The sequence below is a fragment of the Podarcis bocagei genome (genome assembly GCF_964188305.1).
Source record: "Podarcis bocagei genome assembly, chromosome: 7".
NCBI lineage: Eukaryota > Metazoa > Chordata > Lepidosauria > Squamata > Lacertidae > Podarcis > Podarcis bocagei.
In genome coordinates this window covers 52,669,173-52,679,958 of record NC_138132.1, presented here as the reverse complement: position 1 = coordinate 52,679,958, position 10,786 = coordinate 52,669,173, and the positions used below count along the sequence as shown (strand labels likewise).

Sequence of the window (10,786 nt, the reverse complement as noted above, 5' to 3'; positions counted from 1 at the left end):
TTTCACACACACTTCAGTGGTCATATTGGTCAAATTATGAAACTTTACTAAAAATAAAAAAGCAGGCAAAAGGTCAAGGCAGTATACAAAATAAACCAGAGCACTGTGGCTCTGAAACAGGACCAACCATAACCTATTCACTAAACTATAGTTGTTCTGATGGACTTACAAGTAAGCAGTGAGGATAGTCAGTTTCATAGAAACTCTCGTCTGCATCCCTGATGGTGGGAAGGGAACTCAGCTGCAGAGCAGCTCAGCTTCTTAAGTCTCTCTCCCCAGTGCGATCCAGAGACAGTTGCTCAGGTAGGCATCTTAAATACCCTTTTGCATTTGATTGACTTAGGCCCCAATCTGCCCCACCATTCTCTTTCTTGACAGCAGCTTCCTGTGATCCTATTTGAATCAGCCTTTTATTGAGAACCGTGTGAACTGGATTTTTTTTTTAAATACTTAAAAGAAAGATCACTACCCAGGTAGACCACATGCTGCCCATGCAAAACAGTCTTAGGTTCAATCCCCACCTCTTAAACCCTGTCTGAAACCCTAGTGAGCCACCACTGCCAGTGTGGACAGTGCTGTGGCAGATAAACCCATGGACAGTGTCAATGGCAAGGACCTTTCCTATTTATCTGAGTACAAGAAGGAGGAAATTAAAGCAATAGATGGAACAAAGCTCACAGTAGTAGGTTCTGCTTATCAGCTGACCTGTCTGAAAGAGGGACATAAACTTTGGTGCTAACAATGTAGGTGCTTTGCTTCCAACTTGGCATTCTGCAGCCTCTTAGCACATTCCTTATGCTCTGCAACAAGGGGAATGTGCAGGTACAAAAGCATCTGTTGGGAAGGAATGGACTCCTAGGCTCTAAAGGAGCTGAACTCAGGTCTCAGTGCTGTGCTGGCCTGTATACCCTGTGGAAGCTAACAGACAAATACTGAACTACGACGTGCAGAGTAGAGCTGAATTCCTTACAAGTGTGCTTGTGGAAAGCATCATAATCAGCTGGTGAGTGGGCGGCAGCATTTGCTCCTTGCTTTACCATGCAGCAGTCAGTTTTCAGCTCACTGTTTTCTGTTCTTTGCAAAATCAGCATGGAGAGGGGCCCCTTTGGGGGGGGCAGCTACAAGATGCAGGGGGGAAAGAACCTCTCCGCTCTCACCTCTTATTGTGTAGCACAGGGGTTAACAAAAGTTGGCATCCCAAAGCCAAGAAAATTACTGTCCAAGTCTTCAGAGTTAAAGAAGCAGTTGCAACAAGAGACCCCATGTGAGTTGGCTATTGATTTTAAGCAGGCTGTTTGTGGCAAACTATCAGAACTGCTCTCTGTGCCTCCTTAGAGAGACTATATATTAACTTTGGGAGATGCTAGTGTAAAGGGGATCAAGGGTGGGAGGGGGGCTGTATGGAGATAAATTAGGTATGGATTGGAAAGTGTGTACTCCAAAGCCACATACATGATTAACAGCTTCTTGGTTAGAGTATCAGAAAAAAACCAGCATCCGGACTGAACCCTCAGGGGAGCCTAGCGATTCTCCTGCATGCAAGAGCAGGGTGTAAATTGCTGAATATGTTGTCTGCTGCAGGAGCGAGATGGCAATCACACGCCAAGCTGCATCTTGTTAGACTGGTTCAAAGAGCTGCCGCTTCCCTGCTTTCTACTCCACAGCATAAACAGCCAGACATTTGGTGTATTTGGGAGGAGGGGATGTCTCTGCCTGAAAGGTGAACAGGAAGAGTACATGAGAGTTCTAGCCCCAGCTGTGTCCTGCTGCGTAAACAAAGCTCTGTTTGGAGCAAGGATGCCTGTGGCTGGGTCTTGACCTCACTGCAGCAGCAGGAAACTTAAGACTGCTCCAGGCACTGCTTGAATGTGAACAGATCCGTTCATTGGAAACAGAAGTGGTGGCTGAAGGTGCTGCGGCTTTGTGACGTTTTTTTCTGTTTTCTCTGCATTTCAGATTGCACCCCCTCCATCGTTGGCAGATCCCCTCAAGGAGCTATTTAAGCAGCAGGAAGCAGTCCGTGGCAAACTGCGCCTCCAGCATAGCATTGAGCGGGTAACAGCAAATGCTTAGGTGTCCAAATGCTGCTGGGGGGCAGGCCTCCCCACTACCCTTCAGGAGCAGGGGTGCCTTTTGCTCCTTGGTAACTCTGTCCTCCTCTCTCCAGGAGAAGCTGATTGTGTCATGTGAACAGGAGATATTGAGGGTTCATTGCCGAGCAGCAAGGACAATAGCCAATCAAGCAGTACCCTTCAGCGCATGCACCATGCTTCTGGATTCGGAGGTGTACAACATGCCTCTGGAAAATCAGGTCTGGGCCCGTCTTCTGATGGTGATAATGAGTGGGTGAGGCAGAGATGACGCTTTTCTCACCAAGGTGGCTCTGACTTCATCACTCGTGCATTGGGCCTGTGCCCAAAAGAATCTGCACTTTTTGTAGCTTTGGCTGGATCGAATAATTATTCAAAAGTATTTTTGTGTGTGTGTGTGAGAGAGAGAGAACGAGCAGGTATCTCCTGGTGAGCAATGCTAAATTATCCACAGGGTGTTTGCTTTTGTAATTCCTTACGGCATCTTTTCATTAAGCTAATAATGTTGCTTCAGATCTTTTACATTAAAAAAAGAAATGCTGGGCAACTCTGGGAATGTGGAAACTGAAGCTCTGTTCTCCACCTGCATTTTCTTCCCAACCCCAAAATAAATTTAGTACCAGCAAATACCAAAGATCTGGAGCTGTAAATGAGTCAGACTTGAGCACCCTGTGTTGCTTTGCAGCAAGAAAAGAATTTACAAGTGGCTGCAACTGAACAGAGCAATGACACCAGCACCTCCTACTGGCCATGTGCTTTGCAGCTGCTTTGCTTGCTTGCCATAAAGCTGTCATTTCAGTGGGAAGCAAGTGCTGCATTGCAGACGTTGGTCCCCATGCACTAGGCGGGATAAGGGAAATTTATTAGCTCTCCATCGTATTGATCTTTTTCATCTGATTTAGAGCTCAGCAGTTCCCAATACATACACTAAGAAAGGAAGATGCTTGGTGCCACATGGTTGGAGGGATGAGGGTTTTGTTTAAAACAATGGTAGTCAATATGGTGCCCTTTGGATATTGTTGGACTATAACTCCCATAAACCCCACCCAGTATGGTCAGGCATGATGGGATTTGTAGTCCAGAAACACCTGGAGGGCATCACATTGATTATCCCAGTTTGAAAAACCCAAGGGAGATCCTCTTTGAAAGGACCAGCTGAATGGTGTGGTGTACTCCTTAAATATTGCAAAAGTAGAAGGCCCTCCCCTGCATGCTTTAGACTCTTCTGTAGTGAGTCATATTTGTGTGAGAGAGAGAGTGGGGGGGGGGAGGGAAGAGAAAACGAGCTCAGAACTTATTTTGGTCTGTGTTTGCCTCTCCTAAACTCCCCTTCATTCTATGTCTCAGGGAGATGAAAACAAATCCGTCAGAGATCGTTTCAATGCTCGCCAGTTCATTTCGTGGTTACAGGATGTGGATGACAAGTATGACCGGATGAAGGTGAGCAGTAAAGCCAAAGCATTGGCAGCACCAGGTCTATGGGGGATCCCCCCCACTTGCATTTTAGTAGAGAGGGTTGGAAATAGAGACTTCTTCTGAAGCAAGTTGGTTCTTACCACTTGCTGTTGCCTGCTTGGGAAGTAGGCCCTCTTGCCTGAAATGTGGAGTGATATCTGTCCAGAAGGGTGGGGGGTGGGGCAATAATAATTGTCTTCACAGAACATCTCCACAGTGCATCTGATGCTTCCCAGCTGAAGGTGCTGTGGGTGTTGAGCATGGTTAACTTGGACACAAACCAGCTGGCATCTGCTGGAATTAGAGAATTGTGGAGTTAGAAAGGACCCAAAAGCTTATCTAGTCCAACCCCCAACAATGCAGGAAAAAATTAAGGCAGCTTCAGGTGTTTATTTATTTATTTACATCCCACATTTTACCCTGGCTGGGACTGTAGGCAGCTTACAGATAAAATGGAAAAAATAGAAAATTTAAGTATTAAACACAAATAGAATTAAGACAATATATAAAAAGATTTATTAAAAATACAAATAACAACAATAAAAACATAACAGCACCAGCACTTTCCTTAAAAACAGTCAGTTCCTAAAAGCCTGTTGGAATAAAAAGGTATTTACCTGCCAGCAGAAGGACAACGAGGAGGGAGCCAGTCTAATTGCTCCAGGACAGGAGTTCCAAAGTCTGGATGCAGCCACCAAGAAGGCTCTCTCCCACATCCCCACCAAGTGTGCCTATGAGGGTGGCAGACTGAGAAAAGGGCCTCTCAGGGCCCCAGCAGGTTTGTATAGGAGAATATGGTCTTTCAAAATAGCCTGGACCTAATTCTTTCAGAGCTTTATAGGTCATAACTAGCACTTTGAATTGTGCCCAGAAACAGACCAGTAGCCAGTGGAGCTGTGGTAACAACCTTTGGGCCCTTCCGTGTCAGAAAAAGTATGATGCACTCAAGGTTTCCATATTTTCCAAGCAGAGCTTTCATGTGCTGTTCCAAAATGCAAAGATACTTTTCATCCAAGAAATAAAGAAGGTATTATTGCCACAGATGAAGAAAGAGTGGGTACACTTGAAATACATTATGATTAACATCTGACCGTCAGAATGCTTTTTTCTTCAACATCTTTTGAGGTTTGCCTCTATTTCATGGTTTGGAGGTTGTGCCTCTGCATCACTCCCACTCCTGAGAACTGGTAACATTTGAGGTTAACCTTACAATAAGTCCACATCTCACTGTGCCGTACTCCAGATAGACTGAGCATACTCATCCCTATTTATTGTGTTTGTTTCCATTGCAGAGCAGGCTCACAAGGCCCGTTGCTCCAAATGCCCCTCTCATCTGGTGGTGTTTCAGCTGGCTCTTCACTGTCAATTCCTTTGCTCCCATCCTATCTTCTCCCTTAAACTATTCTGTTGGGGTTGCCAAGGTCGCTTAGCTGCTCATCGTCCACCTTCTCTGAGTCAGGAGGCCTCTTTCTTGGTGCCTGACATGCACAACCCCAACGGTATCAATTCTGGGGGAGAGGGCACACCACAGTTCATGTTCCCTGCTCCCAGCCTTTCAAGTAAGCATCGCAAAAAGCAGGTCCAGTTGCAAATGGCACAACTCCTCCTTTGATTCCCTCCCATACAGTCAGCTGCTTTTTCCATTAGACTTTGAACTGTACAGAAAATGTACTAGGTTATAAGTGACTGAAAATGTTTACATTTCTGATAACAGTCTGTTCATGAAACTCAAAAACATTTGCTTTTCTTTAGTTCATTTCCCAGGTTTGCTAATGCCTCATTGCCTATTTATCAGTAATGTAAATGTTTTCAGTCAGTTGTACCCAAGCGTGTGTTCTCCATCACCAGCCACTTACTTTTTGCTGCCTTCTCCCTTTCTTCAGAACTTGAACATTTGTCAAGGCTCTTGCCTGATTTAAAAAAGACATTCTAATAAATTAAACCTGCATATATACTTCATAGTTTTGAAGAAAGCAGCATTCTTTCCTTGTTTTTGGAGGAAGCACACACTCAGCACAGCAGGCACCATCCGTGATGAGACATCCCCTTCTGTGTGAGAGAGAAGAATGTATGTGTCTTCTGAGTTGATGTTTGCTGCCTGCTGTCTTTTATAAGTACTTGCATTAACAATTAAAATTTAATAACCTGCTGTATTACTTTTAAAAATTGACTGAATGCCTTATCCCTGGCCCTTTCCTTATTTCATCCTTAATTGGCCCAAGAAGAGAGATCATATTACCTGCTTAGAATCTCCTCACACAGCAGCTACTATCTGAGGACCTAGTTTCTCTCTGAAATGAGCTCCTTGGCCTTTGGATCCTATTTATGGTTAACGTTCTGCTTTTACAAGAATAAAATGAAACAATAGAAAAGCACAACTTACAACAAAACACTGATGAATAAAACAGTAAAAAGTAGCAGTCAGAAAAGCAGGAATTAACAGTGGAATAATTAAATGCTCAAACCCTAGTGAGATGGAAACATCTTCAACAACAGATAGCTAAAAACAGAAATTGGGGCCCCAGAAGATCTCTAACAAGAGGACAGTCCACAGGAATAGCCAACATGGTGACCTCAGTATGTTGCTGGACTACACCTCCCACCACTCCTAACCCTTGAACATTTTGACTGGGACTGATGGGAGGTGTAGTTCAACATCATCTGGAGGGCCCTCGATTGGCTATCCCTGCTCTATTGGTCCCGGGCTGTTCCCAGGCTAACATCAGCATTTTAAATGCTCCACCCCACCTAATTGTGTTTGGTTTTATTTTCTGATCCAGACGTGCCTGTTGATGCGACAGCAACATGAAGCAGCGGCCTTAAATGCAGTGCAGCGAATGGAGTGGCAGCTGAAAGTGCAGGAGCTGGACCCTGCTGGGCACAAATCGCTCTGTGTGAACGAGGTGCCCTCGTTCTACGTGCCAATGGTGGACGTGAACGATGACTTTGTGCTCTTGCCGGCATGACAGTACCAAGCCTGGAGACATTCTCACTGCAAACTGGCATGGGTGGGTGCCCCCTGAGGATGGGTGCAGGCGCTCACACACACCCCAACCGCTTGCTGATGAATCCCAAGTGAGACAAGGAGGAAGCAGGAAAAAAAATCAATGAGAAAATCAATGGCACTTTCTTCACACTGTCTCCCTGCGCACCAGGCAGCAGGAGCAGGGGAAGGTGAGGTGCAGGCAGCTCCTTTCACACCGCTTGCTGTGTCGGAAGGCAGGCAGCTTGCGCACGGCAGCATCTTACCAGACTGGAGGGAGGAAGGAGAGAGACCGATGGAAGCAGGGAGCAAGAGAAACCCTGAGACACCACCCTCTGTGCTGCATCGGCTGCCAAACACGGAAGGGAGGTGACCAGGGCCGTTGACACACTCACAATCACAGCAGTTGTTTCAAGCGCTTTGATTCCTCCCACCCCCCATTTGCCTGTGGGTGGATCTTTCCTCAGATAAACTGCAGGGCAAAACTGTGGGGGTAGGTTGGTTCTGGGGAGGGGTGGGAGAGTTCTTTGGTTTCTTCTTGCATCCAGGCTACAGTAAAATAAGTTGATAAAAAAAAGAAGAAGAGAGCACTCAGCCAGGCCCTGGAGGTGGCACAGACAAGGGCCAGGCCACTGGACTCGAGACCCAGGACATGCTCCAGGTATCCTTCAAAACCATGGGGAGGCAGCAGCCACCTGACCCTGTACAATAAGTGGCGCAGAGCAAGGACTTTGCAATTCAGTTTTTAAATGGAGTAAAATCCGTATGGTTTATATATATATATATATATAAATATATATAAATATATATATTTTTCCTTTAATCTTGGGCATTTTGTTTCTCTTTCTGAGAACATAACTTGAAAAAAAGATAAAACACTACAAGAGCCAATACTCGTATAAAGATAAATTGTATCCCATAAAAGCTGTACAGTTTTTATATTCATTAACAATGTACTTTTGCTGCCTTCTAGATAATTTATTTTGCAACACATTACTGCACAGTTGTAAATAACTTATGTACTGTAACATCACTTTCAGTCATGTGTAAAGAAATAAATTAATTAATTAAAATTACCTTTGTATGTATAGTTCACCCTAGGCAGCACACTCCCACCACCACCCCTTTCCCACTGCTCACCCCCAGGGAAGGGAAAAGCAACACACACCAATACAGAGGCCAAAGGGGTGAGGGATGTGGCCTTGTTGATCCTGTGGAACAGGTGGCCGGCAAAACAGGCAAGAGCAGAGCATGCCAAATGCTCATGTTTTTACGCTCATCCGGTTTCTTTCCTTCCCAGTTTTGAATTTTGAGCAAAGACCCGGCACCCATTGTCTGTGCAGAATCTGCAGCTACACAACATATTTAAACAGGGTTGCCTTGGAAGGGTCTAAAGGGATGAGATCTCAGGCAGGCCCTTGCACATTCAGACTTGTGAGAGTCCTGCCTCCTCATGACAGGATGGAGTGAACCAGGGCCCCTGTGGGCTGGGGAGGGTGGGGAGTGGATGAGAGGGAGAGAGGGCAGCCAAAGCCATTTCTCAAACCAAAGCCTGAAGCTGTGACAAAAGGACACAGGTGCTTCAGAAGGATGTGCTTGGAAGCAGCCCCCAGCCTCAAATGCTGTTTGAGAAGGCAAACGTGCAAAGCAAGGGGCCCTGTAAGCCCCAACATCTCTTCCTCTTCGCTGAAGAGGTTTCTGACCCAACATTTCTCAGGGTACGAGTTGCTGATAATATGCCAGAACTTCAAATTAGGGAAGTTCAAGTGCAGACATTCTCCTTGTCCTGACGTGGCTCCCCCATTGTTAGTGTAAGCCTGCTGGATTGCTTGCTAATTTGGTGGTCAGCAGGCTGAAGTGTGGTTTGCAGTTTGATAGTTTGGGCTCTGCCACTCTTGCCTTGGAGCACAAGATGAGGCCAGAGTATTCCTGAGTTGAGCTAACAGAACTAAAAATACACCCCCTTCTCCCGAACTGCATCAGAAGGTGTTATGTGGGCTTGTGTTGTTTCCTGTTCCATAGTTGCCTTCTGATGTTGCCTTGGCTCTGTACTCTGGACAGTTGCAGAAAATCATGTTGAGCATCTGTGGCACACTATGTAGCCCCTTCCAGATGTGTAGCCACCAGTCAATCACATTCTGGGCAAGAGGATGGCTTAGAGAAGCAAAGATTATATTCCCCCGGAGGGAAATTTTTGTGGAGGCAGGCTGAGGAATTTGTGGTTCTGTAGCTTAAGGTCTTGTTCCTAAATCCTCACCATTCAGGAAAAGTGCATGTTGTGTTGCGGGGGGGGGGGGGGATGCCTTGCATTGTGTGGTTCCTGTGTTAGCAGAGAGCATCATTTCATTTGTCTTTTGGTTTAGCTGAGTTGAGCTCTAGGCCCACTTTCTGACTGGTGTGTGACATTTTCTGAGAGACCTTGCTTCTTTGCATCTTCTGTGATTGAAGAGAACCCATTGCTCCCCAGTTTTCCATCAGTGTAAATCCCCTAGCTAAGGCAGGCAGCAAGAGTGTTGCAATGTGGGTTGCTTGATTATGCCCAGTCCTTGTTACATATTCTTAGGTGTGCAGACACTCGCCCCTGGTGTCTATGTGAGAGGAAGCAAAGTGCTTGTTGATGTTAAAAGCCATTCTCTTCAGTGCCTGGTCAGTCTGCCCTCCTCTGCTTTGGCTGACCCACTTTGGTAGGAGTTCCTCCCACTCCTCCCAAATTGTTTTTTAATAATTTGTATCAGGCCAGGTGTTCCTTTGGCACTGCTTCTCTCTCTACTTTGAGTCATTGGGTGGGGTGGCAGCTTGATAATCTGTGAACCATTTTAGAAGACTGCAGGGAAGGGGGAGGCAGGCAGCTAACAAGCCATCAGTCCTACATCATGCCTTAGCAGCAAAGGTTCCTTTTGAAATACAGTTTAGTGGAGGAGAACCCATCTTCCTTTAAACCTTTTGGAGGGAAAAACCATCTAGCAGATAGATGCCAGTTTGGTTTTTTAAAAAAAGAAGTAAAACCCAAAACCTATACACAGAACAGGCCAGGAAGACTATTTTATATTTTACTTTCACGTGCATATGATATTTTAAAAGTATCACGACAGTTGCCTCCTCTGAATTGTTTGTTGCTGCTTTAAAGGCATGGCAGTAGTTGTGGCAGGTGCTGTGGAAGACATTTGCTAACCTAGTGATTCCCTTTCCCTAAGCAATGAGGTCTTCCAAATGGCCTTCTCACTCACCATTCATTGGTCAGAATTCTGTGGCTTTGAGAGCAGCCTCTAACATTGATGGGGTAATGACTTGACTTCCCAAAGATGGCATCCCCTGCCAATGCCACCTCAGCCACATACGTCTCCCTTGCTGATTGGCTCCCATATGCCCATCCTTCACACACAGGTTTTTCATGCCTACCTCTAGCTACTTTCCTCTCACCCTAGCAAACTGCTTTTGTGCTGCTTACTGGACTGTTTGGGTCCTTCATGGTGGGTGTCTGTGTGCAAGAGACACATTGCCTGTAAATGTTTGTGTTCCAACGCTTTAGAGCCTTGAGAGCGAACATTCTGTGCCCTGGAAGAAACGCCGGTTGCTTTTACCCTGTGTTTCCACAGGAACAACTTAAAAGCACTGTACTGTTCTCCATTCACAGCCAGGGTGGCTAAGGAAAGGAATGGCTGTTTTAGGTAGTCTGCCCTGTTCAGAAACTTCCTTTATAACCACACAGTCACAGTGTAGGCCCTGACATCCCCCCCCCATTATTATTTTTTATATCCGTGAATGGAAAGACTTTCTAAAATCCTCAATTTTAAGACCAGGATACTAGCACGAGCATAACACCCTTCGACACATGCACTCTGTTGATTTGGACTTCAGTGTAAATTCCCCTCCTTGTTAAAAGGCTTCTACCAGACAGTGTATATACATGTAAATAACTCTCACAGGTCAATTCACAACCTTCTATTTGTACTAGTGTGACTTGCGTAGAATGTGGGGTTTAAAACAGCGGCGGGGTGCGTTGTCTGTAATGTAACAATGTACTTTACTCTTTTTTTACAATGTAGTTTGTGTACATATTGTTTGGTGGTGCTGGTGCTGCCGAGGCCCCTGTTCTGCCACCACACAACTGTCCTTTAGCTGTACAACTTCCTGCAGAAAGAGACAAAGCGAATACAGATGTTATTTTCTACAGTTGCATGTACAGAGAGAAGCGCAGAGATACTGTTGTCCCTCAAGAGATAATGTTCATAAATAAATTTTTATAAAAAAACAACAA

The 10,786-nt window shown here is 45.4% G+C and overlaps 1 protein-coding gene across 3 annotated transcripts in view; it reads left to right on the top strand.

The window, feature by feature from the left end:
- ANKRD11 (ankyrin repeat domain containing 11) overlaps window positions 1–10,786 on the top strand; it is a 203,999-nt gene extending 193,213 nt beyond the window's left edge. For all 3 annotated transcript variants that reach the window (XM_081201094.1, XM_081201092.1, XM_081201093.1), the window contains exons 10-13: window positions 1,957–2,055; window positions 2,168–2,311; window positions 3,438–3,530; window positions 6,326–10,786. In XM_081201094.1, the coding sequence (XP_081057220.1) occupies window positions 1,957–2,055; window positions 2,168–2,311; window positions 3,438–3,530; window positions 6,326–6,511 (522 nt within the window). In that variant the 3' untranslated portion in view covers window positions 6,512–10,786. The remainder of the gene's footprint in view (window positions 1–1,956; window positions 2,056–2,167; window positions 2,312–3,437; window positions 3,531–6,325) is intronic.